This window comes from Bubalus kerabau, chromosome 15 (genome assembly GCF_029407905.1).
Source record: "Bubalus kerabau isolate K-KA32 ecotype Philippines breed swamp buffalo chromosome 15, PCC_UOA_SB_1v2, whole genome shotgun sequence".
NCBI lineage: Eukaryota > Metazoa > Chordata > Mammalia > Artiodactyla > Bovidae > Bubalus > Bubalus kerabau.
The window spans coordinates 25,704,295-25,726,308 of NC_073638.1; the positions used below are offsets into that span (position 1 = coordinate 25,704,295).

Here is a 22,014-nt window from a genome sequence, read left to right on the forward strand (position 1 = left end):
ATACTCTGTAATGGCCTATATGGGGAAAGAATCTAAAAAAGAGTGTATATATATATATATATATATATGTATGTATGTATGTATGTAGGCTGATTCACTTTGGTATACGCCTGAAACTAATACAACATTGTAAATAAACAATTGCTGTTGTTGTTTTCCTTCAGTTGTGTCTGACTCTTGCTACCCGCTGGACTATAATCCTGCCAAGCTCCTCTGTCCATGGGATTTCCCAGGCAAGAATACCAGGGTTGCCATTTCCTTCTCCAGAGGGCCTTCCTGACCCAGAGATCGAATCAGAGTCTCCTGCTTGATAGGCAGATTCTTTACCACTGAGCCACCTGGGAAATCCATGAACTCCAATTAAAAAAAATAACAGTCTAATGTTACTCCTCACAGAGTATCTGGACTAATTCACCACCCAAGAAGACTGGCTACTGAATCTTATGCATTCATTCAAGTATCTCTTCTTTTCTCAAGCCATCCAGATATGGTGTGGCTTGTCTGTAGAGTGGGGGTGACCATGAGAGGAATGGAGTTGAACCCCCAACACCACTGGCCAGGGTACGAGAAAGCTCTAGCACACAATGACTGGATGCTTTAGGGATCTGAAGCACGAGGCTTCTTGTTATCCATAGCTGCTGGTGTTCAAGCAGAGTAGAGCTGGTAGGTAATGAAGTACAGAATTCTGATCATGTCTGAAGATGCTACTTAAGGAATTTCTGGCTGACTGGGCAGGTTTTTCAGTAGTGCTCTAGGAAGGCAGGTAAAGAACTGCCAGGTGACCTTCTTGAGAACAGAGCATCTTATTTAAGGTGCCAAACCAGACTATGAATTCCATTCAGATTAACGTAACACTTTGTAATTCTTAACCCTCTTTTACACAAAAAGACATGACATTTTCCCTCACATACATTCCAAGAAGCAGAATATCAAGGATAGCTGTTTGCATGGCTTATGCGGAGTAAAAGAATGCAGGCTCCCATAAAAAGGTGCCATGTTAGACCTAAAAAGGATCCAAAGACGTGTCTTCGATTTGAGGAAGGCATTATAGTCACTTTCCTGCAGTTAAGGGCTAGCAAGACTTTGTAAGATTGAAGTCAAATGGATTCAGATATGCAGCTTTATTCCTTTTCTTAGAAGGACAAATCTCACTTGAATCTTCAAAAGAAAAGGCTTTAGAAAGATCATTAGCAAGTCTTCCAAGGGGTAGGAGGTGTAGTGCTTGAAATATTTTGCATTTGGGAGAGAGTATAATTTTTTAGGTGGGTGGGGCTATATTCTATTTAGAAGACGCCCTGGGAAAGTAAGAGTTTAGGGGTGGGAACTGGGTGAATAACTACTCAAGTCTCACAAAAGAGCTAATGCATTATTAAAGCTAATGGGCCCCTACAAGGAAAGTTAATGGATATTAAGTTTGCTTAAATGAATTACAAATTAACAAAGTCACAAGAAATCTACTATCTGCCAATTTAGGTAATATCTGATCGTTTCTGTTTTCCCATTATAGGGACATTACACCACAATAGTTTTAGTGATATAAAAATTATAAGCATGATGCCCATAATGAAGGTACATAATGAAGTAGATGAAATGAGTTAACAAGAAAAACCTGCATTATGTAATGTTAAATTGAGCCAGGCTCATAGGGTAGCTTGCAGTGGGATAGCCTGGTAGAAGCAACTTTTTATAATTTTTCCCATTCTCTGTTTTGCAACTTAAATAAATGATAAAAATTGTAGGGGGTGTGAATGATGGCCCCTCAAATATATACCCACTTCCTAACGTCTGGAACCTGTGACTGTGACATTATTTGGAAGTGGGATCTTTGCAGATGTAATTAAGCTAAGGATATTGAATTGAGACTATTCTGGGTTATCTGGGTGGGCCCGAAGTCCAATAAGTGTCCTTATAAGAGACACACAGAGAAGAGAAGATGGCTAGATCAATATGCAGACAGAGACTGGAGTGATGTGGCCACAAGCCAAGGAACACCTGGAGTCACCAGAAGCTACAGAAGGAAAGGAAAGATCCTTTCCTAGAGCCTTTGGAGGGAGTCTGCCCTGCCAACACCTTTATTTCAGACTTCTGTCCTCTAGAACTGTGAGGGAATAAATGTCTGTCGTTTATTAAGCCACTGAATTTGAGGTAATCTGTTATGGCAGGCCTAGAAGATTAATAAAATGATCATAGAGAGTAATGCTTTCCCTTTATTCAGTGCTCTGTCACTGTCATCCAATCAAACTCTTGTAACATTTCACTAAGCACACTCAAATACCACCTGGATCTGCAGAGGTCAAGTTACAGAAGCCTTTTGATAAAAAGTTGAGAAGTTGACTACTTAGCCACAACCTTAGTGCAAGAAGAACTGTGTGCAGAAAACACCTTATTCTTATCCACAAGTAGGAGAGTCCAGAGGAGAAGATGAGGAGACAGGTCTCAGAGAGGAGAGACCTCACTTATATCATGATCCAGCTTTTATTGATGAAGCCATCAAAACTGTGGCACCCATCCCAAAGAGTTCCAATTTTAAACTCGTCAGTATAATTTAAGCTAAAATGGAAGAGAATGTGCAATTTAAAACAAGATGCTGATGTTCATTGGGAATAAAATCCCTTCTATAAAAAAAATCCAGCACTTATGATAGGGTTAATAAAGCCAGGGGGTGGAAATTACCCTAGATTTTGAAGTTGGCATAGAAATGATTACAGTCAATATTCACAAAATTTAATTAATTAAGTCATGCGCTAGAGCAGATTGGAAATATTTTCAAGTTTTACATTTGGGTTAAATGTAGCATTTTCAAAATCCTCATTGGCATTCTGTAATATGGCAGTGTTTCAGTAAAATAATCCTTTGATTATTTTTCTACCAAGACAACAAGATAAAAATTCTATCTAAACTATATAAAAACATATGTATTTAATAAGTGGCTTCTGAAGTGTTTTTTTTTTTTTTTTTAAACTGCTACTCTATATCCTCAGAATAAAATACTTGGGTAATGCTATGGTTTTAGTATTTGTGTCCCACCAAATCTTGTATGTTGAAATCCTGATCCCCAGTGTGATGGTAGAGCCTTGGGGAGATGATTAGGTCAGGAGGGTGGGACCCTCACGAGTGGGACTTAGTGCCCTTATGAAGGTGGTTCCAGGGAGATCTCTAGCCCTGCCACCATGCAAGGACATAGCCAGAAGGCACAAGCCAGGAACCAGGAAGAGGGATGTCACTGGGACGAGATCATGGTGCTAACTTGACCTTAGACTCCCCAGCCTCCAGAACTGGGAGCAATACATTTCTGTTGTTTATGAGCCACCAGCCTGTGGCTGCTTGTCACCGCAGCCAGAGGACTGGGACAGCTACTCACACTGTACTTCCAGGTACCGCTGGGTCTGCAGGTTTCCGGTGACAGCAGGGTGCTCCACCTGACAGATCACGGGAACCCCGTCATCCTCCTTGTGCACCTTCAGCATCAGCTGACTTGTCACAGTGTACATGTCTGACCACTCCTCCACCTCTGACTTGCCTGGGGGGCAGGGGTAGACAGGAAACATACCAGGAAACCAGAGCTGAGTCAATTTCACTCTTTTCTTAAATATCCCCCCCTCCCTCCGTGTGCCCACTATTACTATTTTAACAAACACACACAATGGAAGTCACTTGGGATAAGGGTAATCTGGGGGTACATAACTGATAAAAAGATAATTTCCTACTTTTCAGCCTCATGGGAAAGTATTTAAGATAAAATCACCTCCACATACTACTGACTATTATTTACATTTTTGGCTGTGCTGTGTCTTCATTTACGTGCCCCTGCTTTCTCCAGTGGTGGTGAGCAAGGGCTGCTCTCTCGTTGTGGTGTGTGGGCTTCTCGTTGTGGAGCACAGGCTCTAGAGTGCTGACTCAGTAGTTGTGGTGTGTGGGCTCAGTTGCCCCACAGCATGTGGGATCTTTCCAGGGCTTGACCAGAGATTGAACCAGTGTCCCTTGCATTGCAAGGTGGATTCTTATCTACTGGGCCACCAGGGAAGCCTACTATTTACTGTTTTTATTTAAATACATGCTGCTTCTATCTTAAAAATCTCCCACAAAAAGGCAGCTGCAAGTTGACCCATTTTGACATCTGACTGCTCAAGGCATTTGGGAGGAGGAAAAGAGAAGCACTTCTTTTCCCTGACAACCATCTGAACTTAGCATAGCTACTAGGCTGTCGTGCAGTTTAAAAATTCCAGGACATCATCCACATCCTTAAGTAATTCAATTGGAGTAGAGATATAAACAACCCCCTTCACCCACCCCCATCAGCAACAATTAAGAGGGAAAGTAGCTAGATGGATTGGCATAATTGAAACTGTAATTGAAATGTTTAAACTCGGAGACTTTTGGAAGAACACAACAAGTGCAGTGGCAGTGGGCAGAGCAAAGTGAGATATAGGCTTCAGGCCAGAAGCGGGCCACGTCCAAGAACACCCGAAAAAGGAGGGAAGAGGCTTCCGGATCGGATGAATAGGCCAAGGAGGCCCTTTTCCTGAACTCAGCACTCCCTGGGACATGGTGCACCATTAACTTTCTTTTAATGTTTTGTACTTATCGGTACACATTTAATGGCTCAGTTCACTTAGACAGAAAAGCAGAGGGGAAATGAGAAACGCCTTCCTTCCAAAAACCATACCTAGGAAACAGGAGATTAAAACAGAGCAAGCTTTTTGAAACTTAAGCCGTTATATATAGATTTTTCTGTTTCTAGATATAGATTTTTATATCCCCTTTCTAAAAGGACTTCTTTTCTTCCTGGTACTCTTTATTTATTTAACAAGCACATAGAGAGCACTTTACCTCAGCTTAGACATCAGCTCTGTGTTTTACAAATATTCACTCATTTCATCTTTATAAGAATAACACAAGGTATGTAAACATTATTATCTCCACTGTAGAGGAAACTGAGGCACACAGCAAGCATTTCTGTCAAATGACCAGGCAGGGGTGTTCAGCTGCTGAGTCCTCTGTTCTGGGTACTACTTGCAAGACAATCTTTTGCAAAGAAAGGAATCAGAATGCAGACATGCATGAGAAACTTAGAATAACTGACCAAAAAAAAAAGGATCAAGAGGGGACTAGCTGTATCCTTCAGCCAATGCAGTGCCTCAGAGGGCAGGTATCCAAGGATCCAGGAAGCAGATCTGGATGGCCCAGTGCCGAGGGAGAGACAACGGAAGCAGGGTTAATGGAGCCGCCTCTGTTGCCAGCACAAAATCAGAACCTTGCAGAAGAACCGGATGCTGACATGGGCAAGTCAATTACAGATTTCATAAGAACAGTGGTGCCTCCAAGTTTACAGTTAAGATAAATTCTTCATCCACTTAGCATAACCACCGTTGCAGGAAAGGAGGTTGTCAAAACAGCCAACAGATATTAGAATGACTTGGTATTCGCTATGGCCGAAACTGCTATGCATTTTTTTCCCCCAATGTACAACACAAGTTTGGGGTCCTGATCTACTCTGGGTCATAGGGTAAAAGCAAGGAGAACTAAGGGTACAGTCAGGGCCAGTCTGATTTCAGAGGGTAACTCAGTGATTCTAACTGGTCTACAGAGCTCTGTTGGATTGGCCAGAAAGTTTGTTCGGATTTTCCCATAACATCTCATTCACAGATAACCTCAAATGAACTTCATGGCCAACCAATAGTTTATGGGTCTGGTTCTCTCTAAGCCTTTCAGTAAGCAACTAGCAACGTAGATGCTTACTATCACCAAGCATCATATCACCGTGAACCCTCAAAACAACAGAATAAGGATATGAATAGAACAATAAAATGCCCTTACACTCTGGCCTCAGACACACTTAGTAACTGATGACAAACCATACATAGGTGAGTATTTTTGTTTTGGGGTGTGTTTTGTGTTTGCTTTTAAGTCCACAAAGATGTACTCCTTCTGGGACCAAGTGGGGACTGGCTTCCTCAGTCCTGGGCAATCCACACCTTACCTTTGAGCTCTTTGTTCCCTTTGAACCACCGGATGGTCGTGGCTGGTTTGCTGGCCATGGCGGTGCAGTTGACTTCAATCTCCTCACCTTCCACCGCAGTGTCTTTCTGGATGTCGATCATCAGATTACGTGGTGGGACTACAAATTAAACATATCCTTTTTAAACACAGAATCTATTTCTGGGCATATTCTTCTATTCATTAGAAATTAGGACCATTGCTCTTAAGAAAAAGAGATAAATAATTCTTGCTGGGAATTTAAAACGAACTGCCACTGCAGGGAACAGAAGAAAGACAAAGTCATCATCAAATAAAGTTATGTAAAATCGCTTAAGTTAGAATTTGTGTCTAAAGTTATCTGATAAAATGACGAGTCTTCTACTCCTAAGTTATGCGTGACCAAGCTACAACAATATAGGCACTAGTGAAAGTGTTAGTCACTCAGTTGTGTCTGACTCTTTGTGACCCATGGACTGTATAGCCCCCCAGGCTCCCCTGTCCATGGAATTCTCCAAGCAAGAATACTGGAGTGAGTAGCCATTCCCTTCTTCAGGGCATCTTCCTGACCCAGGAATCAAACCCAGGTCTCCAAACCATCTAAGCTACCAGGGAAGCCTCTATAGACACTTGGTTAGTTATCAATCAGTCATTAGAAAATTGACCAGGGGAAGTAGATTAAAAAAATAAGAGGAAATCACACTACTGACATCCTCTTTATCTGGAAGTCTCTGAAAAAAATATTTCTCCTTGAATTCAACCCTTAGATTTCACTCTTCATATGAAAGATTCTGCAGTCAACCAGCAAAGATCTAAAACAAGGAGTCCCTTAAAAGAATCATTCACCATAGACATCCATAGAAAAACTGTGCCTCATAACCAGTTACATTCAATTAAAATTATTCATAAAATCCAGAATATGATCATGACCTCTGATGGGTGGTGTAGTAATAAAATCTGTTAGCTATGAAGATGCAGTAATATAGGAAATGCCAGTTAATTTGCAATGATTTTCCATATGCTGAAAGCCAAAGCTCCAGATTTTGGAAAACCAAAGGTGAAAAGGATTATTGAGTTTGTAAGTAAATTTCATCTTCAGAATGAAAACCACCCTTCTCTAAGCCTATTAAACATATATGTAATGAAATGATTAGAACAAAATATTGGAGCTTAAAAGGCTGAATGAAGTATGCAGGATGATGGTGATGATGAAGAAAGCATGTTTTCTTTTCTGAAAGTGAGGTGACAGGGAAGCTTCACATACGGTGCAACCTTACCTTACAACTGAGCTTCTAGAGATAAAAATCAGTGAGAATACTGTATTCAGCAGATTGAATCTAAGAATCTGTGCCCTGACCACCATGAATAAGCTAAGATGGTTCTAAGACTTATGATTAATAAGTTCCTCAACTCCGAAGAGAAACAAGAAATTAAATATGTATAAACATGCCATCCTGATGATCAAGTTGAATAATAAATCTCTGATACAGCTTCAATAAATTATGGGATTAAACTGTGTATTTGGGATTTCCAACTGTTCTAGTCCAATGTGAAAATTCTACCCACAGGAAGAATTTTATACTGAATTGAAGCAGTTGAAAATTTCTATCGAGAATGATGGAAAAGGAAAAGGAAAATGATTTGTTGTATATGTTTCTCAGCAAGATAGATGGGGGGGGGGGTGTGGCGGGAGGGAATATAACCATCAGAGCAAAAGCAAGCCTCTTCTTTGTTCTCTTTGTAACAGGAAACTAACACAGTTGCTCAACTGGATGTGTTGCTAAAGTGACATTGCCCCAGTGAGTAGTTAAACATGGCCAAGAACTACCCTAGTTTACATTTTAAGAAAAAATAAGCATAAAGAGACACAGTCAAAGATCCAATTTGGAGCTGCATGTCTGCCAGTATTCTAAGGGACAGAAGGTGAATGGGATGGCCTCAGCTAGTTATTTCCTCAATGCACTTTAGTCTTCCTAGATGACAATCAGGTGGGTTATAGATTTTCATTACACGTACCTAGATGGTTGATATGGAGTACACAAGAGATGTATTGAGAGACTAGATGTGTAGGGCCAACAAATACTACTAAATTCTGAGTGAAGTATAATGGGAATATTGAAAAAAATGTTATTGTTAGAGCAAATGTCAGACAAAAAGATTGTCTGAGACTAAAGAAAATAAGGTCTCAGTGAGCTGTGAGGAAGAGAATAAGAGGCTTAGACAAAAAGGGACTAAGTAAGGAGTAAAAGAGTTAGAAATGTCTTCTCAACAAATGTAGGGATGAAAGTCAAACAGTATTAATTCTTTTCAAGGTCCAGGCAGAAATAAAACAGAGGGCTGAAAACAATTCCAGTGTGCATGGATAACTTTGGGGAAAACACCTAGACAGTCATTCTGGTAATCTTCCCGAGGGGAACAGATCCAGGAGTTGTTGAAAGGTTCCAGCAAGTATCAACCATCGGGTCTTGATGGCATTAATGTTCAAACACAGTGTTGGTCAGGTATCTGTTTTCTCTGTGTTCCTGGGTATCTTCCCATCATCTTCTTTTTCGTGATCCCGAAGGCTCCTCCTCACAGGCTCCTTCTAACCACCACTGACAATTCACCTTCAGCGGTGTTTCTTAGTGAAAGCAGGACTTAATTCTCTCCATCAGCTGGAGATCGGCACAAGGATGAGTGTGTGTTCTTTCCCATTACCAGTAACGTCCAGGGACTCAAAGTAAGGACGTGGCGAGGGGCAGGTATAAATCAGGGCTTCCCTGGTGGCTCAGTGGTAGAGAATCTGCCTGCCAGTGCAGGAGACATGGGTTCAGTCCCTGAGTCAGGAGGATCCCCTGGAGGAGGAAATGGCAACCCACTCCAGTATTCTTGCCTGGGAAATCCCATGGACAAGAGGAGCCCAGCAGGCTGCAGTTCATGGGGTCACACAAGGAATCAGACATGACTTAGTGACTAAATTACAACAAAAACATATAAATTAGGCCAGAGGAAAATTTACCAATGTCTCTTAGATTTTGTTTAGGGGCTGAGAGCGTGACTGGCAGCATCCTTATCTGGATCACCCATTGTTTGGTATTACTTCCTCTACTGCAGCAGGTACAATCTACAGTTCCCTAACCCTTCCTGGGAATTCCTGTACCAATGCTAGCTGCTTCTGCAAAGTTGACCTCACCTTTTCCTTGACAGGTGAAGTAAACATGTGGAAAACTTCAAAAGTATTGGAAAATATGACCAGTGTAGAAAAACAAAGGACTTGTTTATTGTTGAGAAGAGTGTCCTGAGAAACGGCTGAATGACTGTTTCCAAGTCCATAAACAGTTTTCTCAAGATTGTGAGCAGTATTTCTGACTTTTACTAAGTTCAGAAGAATAAACAGTCAAGTATAGTAGGGGTTGTTTGGTTTACAAATACAAAACAAAATCCAATAATGTGAGTCAGAATGGTTCATTGATATCAGTTATGAAGTTGACTTCTTTCAGATTTTTTTAAAGCAAGAAAGCGTTAGAAAATATGAGGTGATTTAAATGTATCTTTTGGGGGGAAAAGGGGGTTTGGACAAGAAAATCTTAAAGTTTATTTTGGTCTATTCATTCTCCCCTGTTTTCCCTTTAACTTCATAATGTCTATTCAAATATGAAAGAGGTTAGTAAAGTATAAAAATCCATTTATAAGGAAAAATGAATTAAAACTGCTACTAACCAGAGAATACACTTATACATGGTACACCAAACAGACACATTTAGTAAAAACTGCAGCCATTAATGAAAATAACCAAAGATGTATGTAAGGAGATGCATAGAGATGGAAGTAAAAATACAAGTCACAGAGAGGGAAATACTAGAAAATAGCAGACAAATGCCGAGGTTCTTCTTAGCTAACCTCAAATCTATGGGTGCTAATTATAAACATTACACCTACAACATAAAAAAAAAATCAGCAATATCAAGATGAGCCACATTAATTACAACAAAGAGGAGCCTTAAAGCTGATCAGTAAGTGGAATCTCACTTTAAGACCCTTTAAAATAATTAGATTCTCCTGTTCCTGGAATCTTAAGAATGAACACTAATCTTAGAAGGACAGGATTGTAATAATATTAGTGATTATTATCAGTAACTATATTCATCATAAAGCAGTATATTCTCTCTTCTTCATCTCCTCTTATGAACAGTACTATGAAGACAGTCCTACACTACAATGCCTTTGGATTCTCAGGTGGCTCAGCAGTAAAGAATCCGCCTGCCAAACAGGAGACACGGGTTCAATCCCTGAGTTGTGAGGACACCCTGGAGAAGGAATTGGTGGCTCCAGTATTCTTGCCTGGGAAATCCCACTGACAGAGGAGCCTGGTGGGTTACAGTCCATGGAATTCCAAGAGTCAGACATGACTAAGCAACAACACTATGATCTGGAGACAGGAACAAACTCATCACAAGTGGAGGGAGTGGATAAATATCCTAAAAGGCACCAAAATGCATGTAAAATATCATAGGAGAGTTTTAAGTTTTTACAGGGGTAAGATAATAAACATAATAGTAACTAACAAATCCCCATCTCTATGTCTTATAATTATGCTGAAAGCTTCAAGCGACTAATAAAGATGCGTGTACTAAAATGAGCATCTTCAACCGATCAAGAAGTTTGACAGCTGTGTAAGTACATATGGGGTCCTTTTCAGAGAACCACAGATAGAAATGAAGATGATGCTAATAGATCATTCTTCATTCATTATAATATCTGAAAATGCTAAACCTTAGAAGGAAGCTTTGAATACACGAGTATCAGTGGAAATTGTCAGATTTTGGAATATGAAAGACTCAAGCACTGATGATAACAATTTGACTCCATCAAGGAATCCTAGAATAAATTCAATGGAAGGAATATTAAATGAACGCATTATGTATGCAAAAGGGACATCTACCAGTATTGCCTTCAAGTACCTTTAAGTTAATGCTTCTAAACAATACAAGCAAGAAACCTATTACTTCTAGGCTAAGCAGACCTCCAAAAGGATTACAGACATGAAGTGAAGTGAAGTGAAGTGAAGTCGCTCAGTCGTGTCCGACTCTTTGCGACTCCATGGACTGTAGCCTACCAGACTTCTCAGTCCATGGGATTTTCCAGGCAATAGTAATGGAGTGGTAATAGTAATTACAGACATAACGCCTCTCAAAAGTCTAGTGCTGGGTGTATTCAGTCCAACTGGACCGACCCAGTGGGTCTGAGAACAAATGTACCAACTACTGAAAACTGACAGGCAGGAACTGTTTGCCAAAGACCAGATACACTCCTGCAAACAAAATACGTTACCTTCAGAGGGAAAATCTTGAAACAGCAACATTCAGGATTTTATTGAAAACAACCTAGACTAGAAGACCCAGAGCTATGAGCCAGAAGAGTAAGGTCTGTTTCAAACTCTAAAATTCTTGATTCTCATCATGTGCTTTGTCCTGGGCAAGATGGCTAATATCTATTGTTATCTCTTTCTTTGAAATAAAGACATTCATACTTAAAGGTATATGAAACAAAACATTCTGAAAATTCAAAATGCCTTAAGTATATTTCATCTAGTTTTCTTTTGTGGGCATGCCATAGGCAATGGTGGGTCAAAGGGAATATGGTCAATTTGAAGGTTAGGCAGCTAATGACCTACTCCAAAATCACTGCAGATGGTGGCTGCAGCCATGAAATTAAAAGACGCTTACTCCTTGGAAGAAAAGTTATGACCAACCTAGATAGCATATTCAAAAGCAGAGACATTACTTTGCCAACAAAGGTCCATCTAGTCAAGGCTATGGTTTTTCCAGTGGTCATGTATGGATGTGAGAGTTGGACTGTGAAGAAAGCTGAGTGCCAAAGAATTGATGCTTTTGAACTGTGGTGTTGGAGAAGACTCTTGAGAGTCCCTTGGACTGCATGGAGATCCAACCGGTCCATTCTAAAGGAGATCAGCCCTGGGTGTTCTTTGGAAGGACTGATGCTAAAGCTGAAACTCCAATACTTTGGCCACCTTATGTGAAGAGTTGACTCATTGGAAAAGACTCTGATGCTGGGAGGGATTGGGGGCAGGAGGAGAAGGGGACGACAGAGGATGAGATGGCTGGATGGCATCACTGACTCGATGGACGTGAGTCTGAGTGAACTCTGGGAGTTGGTGATGGACAGGGAGGCCTGGTGTGCTGCAATTCATGGGGTTGCAAAGAGTTGGACACGACTGAGCTACGGAACTGAACTGAACTGACTTACTCCAATAAGCAAACAAAGACATCTACTGAAAACTTTTGGTGCATCCGCCAAATACCAAAACAGTCATCCCAGCCAAACCTTCTACACTTACTATTTCTGTCCGTCTAAAAGGGATCAAAGGTGCAATTAAAGATAAATATATATACACCATCAAACACAGACCACGGAGGAAGCAGAATGGCTGGACATAAAACACGACTTTCTAAAATCAGTGTTCCTCTTATCAATAACATATATGTAAGCATTAGGGATACGTTTTAGTTCAATGAATTAAAAAAATGTTCCCTATTACAGCTGTGTTTAAATAAAGCAATGAGGCAGCAGCTTAATACGTACATCCATAAATACATATATGTTCACACACACTAAGCAAAAACGTCCTTCATATTTATCTTTCCCCTTTAATCTTCATATCATTACACTGAAAAGCTGCAGTCTGCTGCCTCAAATAGACTTTGATTCATCATCTTCCCAAAGGTGTAAATCAGAGATCTTGCCTCTTGTTATATGTACATCCTTGAAAACTCAGTTTCAAAAACAGCTGGTGTTATGTACTGGAGCATATATTTGTCTAAAAGGTGACTAATTCAGACCACCTTTACCCCAGGAATATCTGCTCATTCTGTCAAAACACACACATGGAAACCTGGCTACCGGGATTCTGCTTTAAGTCACAACCTAGTGATCATACATGAAGATGGGGTCCCCAGTCTCAGGGCCGTGGACTGGTACGTCCTGTCAGATCAGTGGCAGCATTAGATTAGAAATAAACTGCACAATAAATGCGATGTGCTTGAATCATCCCCAAACCATCCCCCTCCACCCTCAGTTCATGGAAAAATTGTCTTCTTCGAAATCAGTCCCTGGTGCCAAAAAGGCTGGGGGCCATTGAATGAAGACACTCAACTTGTTAGAGGAAGAAGTGTACCCAACAACGAGTCCACAGTCCTTGCTTAGTATCAGCCTTCTCTCCCTAGAAGCTCTTCATTCCTTTATGTCCAATGGTTGCAATTTGTGGCAAAGTATGTGTTCATGGGGTATGATTTTTACAGCATCATCTTGAGTATGAGCAATAAACAAGGCAATAAGTCAAGCCGAAGAAAAGGAGATCAACAATATTAAACGAGATGTAACTCAGAAGGAAAAATCATTAAGTGGATTTCATCACAGAGCTCTGCCACAGGGTGCAGATGTAGGAGCCCATCACCCCCTCTTCTGCACAGAAGGAAAAAAAAATTCTGGAAGTTAGAAGCAATGACATTGCATGTGGTGAGTGATTCATTTGAGGGCTCTAAATTCTCTTGATCTCTGCTTCTGAAGCTTGAGGGTTGAAACCCAAGAGCAGGTGGAATCTATAAAGCCTGCTGATTGCCATTCCTTAGAGTGTTTGGTAAAATAGGCTATTTTTAAAATTCAGCAAGATGGGCGGTGAGTCTTCCTAAAACAGTAAAATTTACCATTAACCTTTTCCTAGCTGCTGGAAGCCACCTGGCAGTAAGCGCGAGCCCTCTCATCTGCGAGGACAAGCCCTGATGCAGCCCTTACCCAGGACTGTGATTGTGGTGTAACTCTCCTGCGGGGGGTCAGTGTAGAGCTGGCAGAAGTACCTTCCTTCATCAGAAATGGAGACATTTGTCAGGGACACTTTCAGTTCACTGCTCGAAAAATTCAGCAGCTGGAACCTGCTGTCCTTCAGAGCTGGGAAACAAAACACAGAGTTAGTCAATGTGAGAAAGACGACCGTCTATTTGCCTTCCAGAGGGGAGGAAAAAGCCAGGGGACTAGAAAGCCAGCTACAGAGTAGACACACGGATTAAGTCGTTCTGCACCTGGTGGGTACTACTTTGTCCTTCTTGAGTTCTTATTTAGGGCTTCTGCATTATCTGCATGTAGACAAACGTCCCTGCTGGAAAAGGAAACTCACACACGTGGCTGTGTGTTTCTGTACACACACACACACACACACACACACACACACACTCTCGCACACACACCTCTTGCTGTCAGTTTTGAGCACTGATTCATAAATTGTTTCAAATCTTCTATCAGAAATAGGCAGAATGAAAACAGGAAGAAAGGGCAGGCCAGGAGGCCCCTTTGGGCACTGAAATTTCAGGGAGTAGAACCCATGGGCTTTTAAATTGTCTCTAAAAATCTAAGGCCTTAAAAGAAATAGAGGTCCTAATGTTATGAGAGAAAAATTTTTTAAAATCATTGGTAATTTCAAAAGCAAAATGAAAATCATTAAAAAAAAAAAAAACTTTATAGCAAAACAATCCAATTTAACCGGGATGCATCTCTGCGTTTGATGTGATTTGAGGTGGAGCTGCCCAACGTCTGTGACCTGGGGCTCAGGGGCCCTGAGCTCTGACCCTGTTTCTATCTGTATTCAGCTTCACGGTATGAAACCGATTAGGCATAAAGTAGGAATTCAGAGTCATCACAAAAATAACATACGTGGGCTCTTTACTGATTTCTAATATCCATTTAAAATCCTTTTATTAATTTGATAAAGGTTAGATCAGTATATACTAATGATAAAAATTCATTCTCAGAATGAGAAGCTGGCTTCTCTCCTCTTACCCTCCTTCATCCCCTTAACGTTCCTTAGGTTTGTCGACTCTTTGCACAGGCCGTGAGTGTTCTGAGGCGTCGGGGATAATGGGGAAAAGCAGGTAGGAAGCGACGTGTCTGAACCCGCTTTGTAGCCAGCGGTGCTCTCAACAGCAATCTTTCGAAAGACCTAACTCTTGCTCTTGCCAAGCCCTGGCACCCATATGACCACTGCTATAATATACAATTAAGTTTCCATTATTGGCTTTCGTGGTCTTACATTTGGAAGGATTTCAGCCCATGAGCACCTCCATCTTCCACAGGCTAAGATGACAGGAGATTTGGTTTTGTCTTTATGGGCACAGATTCCTTGAAAACTTCAATCTTCAGACCAAACAGATTACCTTTGAGAATGCTATATTTTCCTTGCCTAACCCTATTTGAGTTGTTTGTGTCAGCTAAGTATTTGGGACTCAATTGCAATTCACCTTGAATTACTACAATCAATTCCTATTGCAAAGGAAGACTGCCTTACTTTTAAAAAGGACCATTCAAGCTTTCTATTAAGTAGGAAGATTATGATTGCATGTCTCTTCTTCCCTCTGAAGAACTGATAAACTTTAAGCATCTAACATTAAATTAAAAGACAAAAAAAAAAAAAAAGGCCTTGGCAATCTCTTTATCAAGACAACATGTAGGGGAAAAAAATTGTCATCTAATGCTATAGAGATGGAAACTTACGCCGGAAGTCCCTGAAATAAATGGTCTGTCTGTTGGGATTCAGTAGTTGAATAACAGAGTCGTCACTCTTATTGACTTGGCAGCTGATGGTGGCAACTTCTCCTTCAATCACTGTCACATCTTTCGTAAACAAATTCTGTCCATCACCTTTGAAAAAAGGAGAAAAAAAAATTCCATCAATTAACACTTAGTTAATAGGATCAGTTAAAATTAGAAACAAGAAGCAAATTAGAAAATAGACACAATGGGAATCTCCTGGTGGTCCAGTGGTTAGGACTTCATGCTTTCACTGCCAAGGGCTAGGGTTCAATCCCTGGTCAGGGAACCAAGATCCTGCAAGCCACATGACCAAAAAAGAAGATAGACATAAGCAGCAACATTTGCCAAGGCTTGCACACCTTTCTCCATAGTCCACAAAAAGAGTCTATTAAGCTGAGCTAGATCTAGGGGCAAAAAGCAACAAAGCCTGGAATCAGTGTGCTCCCAGAAGCTATGATGCCCATGCTCCAGCCTCTGGTGTCTTTACTTGCAGCGTGTATGCTGGAAAGGTAAGGAAAGCAGAGTACTGGCTGTCATGAGGGACAGCACCTCTCACAAAGGGAGTAAGGGAAATACACAGATATCAGTCTTCCTTATCTGAGAGTTGGGCATCTGAAAATCAACCAAGCACAGATAGAAAATACTAAAGAAAACAAAAAATTTCAGAAAGTTCTCCAAAGCAAAACTTGATTTTGAAACACGCCAGCAACTATTTATATAGTACTTACATGTATTTACCACTATTTACAAAGGTCAGTTTTCATTCCAATCCCAAAGAAAGGCAATGCCAAAGAATGCTCAAACTACCGCACAATTGCACTCATCTCACACGTTAGTCAAGTAATACTCAAAATTCTCCAAGCCAGGCTTCAGCAATACATGAACCGTGAACTTCCAGATGTTCAAGCTGGTTTTAGAAAAGGCAGAGGAACCAGAGATCAAATCGCCAACATTCACTGGATCATGGAACAAGCAAGAGAGTTCCAGAAAAACATCTACTTCTGCTTTATTGACTATGCCAAAGCCTTTGACTGTGTGGATCACAATCAACTGTGGAAAATTCTGAAAGAGATGGGAATACCAGACCACCTGACCTGCCTCTTGAGAAACCTTTATGCAGGTCAGGAAGCAACAGTTAGAACTGGACATGGAACAACAGACTGGTTCCAAATAGGAAGAGCAGTACATCAAGGCTGTATATTGTCACCCTGCTTATTTAACTTCTATGCAGAGTACATCATGAGAAACGCTGGACTGGATGAAACACAAGCTGGAATCAAGATTGCCGGGAGAAATATCAATCACCTCAGATATGCAGATGACACCACCCTTATGGCAGAAAGTGAAGAGGAACTAAAGACCCTCTTGATGAAAGTGAAAGAGGAGAGTGAAAAAGTTGGCTTAAAACTCAACATTCAGAAAATGAAGATCATGGCATCCGGTCCCATCACTTCATGGCAAATAGATGGGGAAACAGTGGAAACAGAGGCAGACTTTATTTTTGGGGGCTCCAAAATCACTGCAGATGGTGACTGCAGCCATGAAATTAAAAGACACTTACTCCTTGGAAGGAAAGTTATGACCAACCTAGATAGCATATTGAAAAGCAGAGACATTACTTTGCCAACAAAGGTCCATCTAGTCAAGGCTATGGTTTTTCCAGTGGTCATGTATGGATGTGAGAGTTGGACTGTGAAGAAGGCTGAGCACCGAAGAATTGATGCTTTTGAACTGTGGTGTTGGAGAAGACTCTTGAGAGTCCCTTGGACTGCATGGAGATCCAACCGGTCCATTCTAAAAGAGATCAGCCCTGGGTGTTCTTTGGAAGGACTGATGCTAAAGCTGAAACTCCAATACTTTGGCCACCTCATGCGAAGAGTTGACTCATTGGAAAAGACTCTGATGCTGGGAGGGATTGGGGGCAGGAGAAGGGGACGACAGAGGATGAGATGGCTGGATGGCATCACTGACTCGATGTATGTGAGTCTCAGTGAACTCCGGGAGTTGGTGATGGACAGGGAGGCCTGGCGTGCTGCGATTCATGGGATCGCACAGAGTTGGACACGACTGAGCGACTGAACTGAACTGAACTGACATAACATTTACATTGCACTGGGTATTGTAAGTCACCAAGAGATGACTTAAAGTAAACATTTCAAAGGACTTGAGCATCCTGGGATTTTGGTGTCTATGGGGAACCTGGAACCAATTCCCCGTGGATATGAAGGAATGACTGTACTCAACCTCCTCACATCCTTTAGCTATTTGGTCACCTCACAGAAAACTCAAGGGGCCCCTTAATAGAAGTAGGAGGGAGGGTTCAATAAACAATCTCACCTTGTTAGTGGATGTCAAGATTCTCAGAATATAGGCAGCTCTGTTATTCATTGTGTAGGGGTGGATAACTGACTATGACTGGAATCTCTATAAAATCCTAGGAAGGCTTACACTTCAGTTTGTTATCCTGTTCTTCATGACTCACCCAAAGCCCCAGGCAATCCTGAAACACGCCCTCTCTATAGACTACACTCTTCCAGCCAGTTAGAAAATCTCTTTGTTGTTGTTTAGTGGCTAAGTCCTGTGCAACTCTTTGCAACCCCATGGTCTCTGGCCTGCAAGGATCCTCTGTCATGGAATTTTCCAGGCAACAGTACTGGAGTGGGTTGCCATTTCCTACTCCAGGAGATCTTCCCAACTCACAGATCGAACCCGTGTGTTTTCGGTAACCTGCATTGGCAGGTGGCTTCTTTACCACCTGGGAAATCCCAGAAAATCTGCAAAAGTCTAGGCTTTCAGTCCACTGATACCTGGATTATCTCCAGATCTGCTCTAGTTTGTTGTTTCTTAAGACAAGTGAAGCAGTCGGGGCCCCTCAGAAATGTCCTAAATGATCCTTCAAAAGCAAAAGATGAAATAATGTTGAATGTCCAACTCTACACCTGGCATAGCACGGGATACAGAAGTACATGACATCGTCCTAGCCTGTAAGACGCTGCAGTATTGGTGAAAACTGACCTCTAATCCCCACTTACAGAACAAAAGGTAGAGTACAGGCAATACGTATGATGGCCAATCAGGAAGGGGATGGGAGAGATTGCTTTTCAGCTGTAAGATCTTAGGTAAACCATTTCAAGTCCCTGAGACAGTGTCTCATCTGCAAAATGGGGACAGTAATGAAAAGCTATCTCACAGGGCTGCTGGGAGGATTAAGAAAGATGATAAATGTAAAGCATTTGGCCCTGTGTCTGGCATCTCATAAAGCTGAATAAATGGGAGCTGTTATCATCACCATCATCACTTCTCTAGATGTCAGATCCCAACTAAGCAACTATACGTGTTGGGAGTAGTGTGAATACAAGAATGAAATCATGATCCCTGCACTCAAGGAGCTCTCTAGGTAATTATATATCAACTCAGGGTGGCTTATTCACTCTCTAAAAAAAACTTTGTCACATTAAGAAACAAAGGTCAAAGATAAATACTATTCTAAAAAAGAAGTGAGACCGCATAAATAGAGGTGCAATTAGAGTAAATGGAGGATTTCCACCTGCTATCATTTTTCTGCTGAAGGATCCTTTTTTGGCAGGACACAGTGGGGAAGTATGAGAAAGGGTGTCTCAGATGGCTTTAAGCCAAATCCAACTAGAAACAGACCAGCCTCTGGGAGAGGATTAGAAAAGAGGAAACTAGAGGGATAAGGGAAAAAAAAATTATTAGAGCCACAGATAAACAAAAATTCCTGATGCTTGAGGAGCAAACCAAAATGAAACCCAACCTTGAGGCCTCTGATCCAGGGAATTAACCTGAGTGTGAGAACAAGGCCCACAGGGCTTGTAACGAGTAAAAAGGTAAATTTTCCCCAGCTTGATTCAGCAGTGAAAGCTTAGTGGGCTGAAGAGTGTGAGAGAATAACAACAAAGAGGAAGAGTGATCAGAGGAAAAGGAGAGACGTTTATTTTTTCCTCGGTGGATTACTGTGGCAAACACAGAATTTAGAACCCAGCTGGAGGGAGCAGCTTATTCCCAGATCTGAGACCAGAACAAGGGACAGGGAATTCCTGCCAATCAAGCATGCTTTTCGTGGTGGTTTCGCTGGCCCTTGAGAAGGTCTGTACAGAAAGGACCATACCCTATTTCCTCTGGTAACCCAATTTAGTACAAAAATTAAGGAAACATTAAACTGCATGATTCCAATGCTATACAGTGGCAAGTCATGGGACTTGCCTTGAGGAGATCAGAATACCAAACTGGTCCGCTGGGTTGTGGAGATTTCTTCTACCTCAAGGAAGTTTATTAGCACCAAATAAGAATCTTCAGCTTATAAAAGGAACACATGGAAAGGCTATCCAGCAAAAGGCCTTAATCCCTTTGGCCTTATAGATCCTGACTACATCATGCAGGTGGCTTTTCCAGGTGGCTCAGTGGTAAAGAATCCACCTGCCAATGCAGGAGATGCCTTCGATCCCTGGGTTGGGAAGATCCCCTGGAGTAGGAAATGGCCCACTCCAGTATTCTTGCCTAGAAAATTCCATGGACAGAGGAGTCTGGTGGGCTACCGTCCATGGGGTTGCAAAGAGTCAGATACGACCGAGCACACACACGCACACCATCGCAGATAACAGGACTTGAAGCCAACTGCAATTCAATTATGCTCTAATGGGATGGTTTCTGTGGAAATAACTATCCACTCTTAATTTTAGTCTTTACTCAGAACCCTAGTATATTTGGTCTGTATTCATAGTAAGGTTATGAAACATCTGCAAAGGAGATGGGAGCAGAGGAGTTGACCGTGATTTTGTATTTTAAGCAAGATAAGTATTACAACAGAACCAGAGGAGTTTTCGTTTCTTTGTTCATTTCTTAAAAAGTCTCAACATTCTTATTTATTACTTACAATTAAGTAATATAAGATCAGATCCCTTTAATGTGTCATTACTGAATAAATCATTCAGGTTAAAATTTTTGTCATCTGCAAATGTTTGCCCTTGCTGTGCTCTGGCACATAACATGCTCTGCAAATCCATGGTGGTATCATCATCATTACTGTATTTTTTTTATGAAATTGCTAAGGCCAACCTAAAGTCCACTGTCTCAGAAAATGACACTTCCTAGCTATGTTAACATGGTTACAATACTAATGCTAAAAAATTAGAAGTGCTGCAAGATATCAAAGTGCCTTGATGGATGGTGGTGGCCCAAGGGTATCGGTCTGTAAAAATCACCAATAAATTATACGGGTCAGTTGGACAGTAGTTATATGAAACAGAGCTCCATATTTGGAGCATCAGAAGATGGCTGCAATGGAATAATAATGACCTATTTATTGGAGGCAAAGGAAGTGAATGACAGTGATGAAAATACGATATGTATGTCAGGCCTCTTAACCGCCTGAAGCCTTTATGTAAAAATAATTTCTGCTCACATCCTCAAATACTTCTTCCAAACAGAAGGGTGTACTGTGACTCGATAAATTTCCCCTTGACATAGATATCATGACAATTAGGTTGTTACAAAACACAATTTGATGTGTAGCAGGATACAAACAGGCAACTCTAGTGCCTTTCTTAAATAATCCATTTAAAAAACCTTTCGGATTTTCTAAAACTCAATTAGCAGATATACTGTCAAGGTAGAAAATAGCACATGTTCTGGGCAAAAGAAATCAAGGAGGCTTCAAGCAGGTACGATATAACCGTAGCCATTAAATAAGGCTGTTAGCAGCAAGGTAATTTATTTTAAGGGTGGAACAATGTCTGACACATACAGACATTTTTGACTGCTAACTGGTATATGTGGGTGAGGTTTAAGAGACAGAACCAAACTAGGTTTTAATTTATACCAGCAACTGAATTCCCTATAACATACCTATTTGCCCCACAAATTCTAAAAACAAAAACTTCAGCATTAGAGAGGCCCATTCACTCACAAGCAAGTCTCCCATAGTACTCTAGAAGTTGCCAAGATATTCATGACAAGAATGAAAAAGCATCTTATCTAAAGCAGAAAAAAAGCTAAAATTTATTCTGATGATCACTAAAGACCGTTTCAGCTGAGGTGGTTCGGGCTGGAGTGGATGCAGTGGACTCATAAATCCCCTATTAATTCAATCATCAATTCCTGGATTCCTTTCTGAAACCTCATTTAGTTACAAACACTATGTAAATGGCATCACAGAGAATGCTAGCCTGGGCTGGAATCTATCGGACCAACAAGAGAACTGCCTGGACTGGGGGATGACGCAAATCTTCAAACAAGAAGCTGAAAGGAGAAGCGGCATTCTCAGGCACAGGGACGTGGGGGAAGGAAACGTAGGCTGATCTGATGCTAGGCGCTTTCTTAGTGGCTTTGAATGTTTTTTCTTCTCAAACTCTTGGAGTTTTCAACATCCCCACTTTAAGGACCTGAGACACGAAGAAGCTGAAATAAGCTGTCTAATGTAACCCAGCGAAGTGGCCAAGC

At 41.2% G+C, this 22,014-nt stretch overlaps 1 protein-coding gene across 13 annotated transcripts in view; it reads right to left on the reverse strand.

The window, feature by feature from the left end:
* The window catches only part of CADM1 (cell adhesion molecule 1), a 261,293-nt gene that overhangs the window by 50,781 nt on the left and 188,498 nt on the right, over window positions 1-22,014 (reverse strand). For all 13 annotated transcript variants that reach the window (XM_055548137.1, XM_055548143.1, XM_055548139.1 and 10 more), the window contains exons 2-5: window positions 15,517-15,663; window positions 13,768-13,920; window positions 5,981-6,118; window positions 3,362-3,520 (exon numbers count right to left, since the gene is read on the reverse strand). In XM_055548137.1, the coding sequence (XP_055404112.1) occupies window positions 3,362-3,520; window positions 5,981-6,118; window positions 13,768-13,920; window positions 15,517-15,663 (597 nt within the window). The remainder of the gene's footprint in view (window positions 1-3,361; window positions 3,521-5,980; window positions 6,119-13,767; window positions 13,921-15,516; window positions 15,664-22,014) is intronic.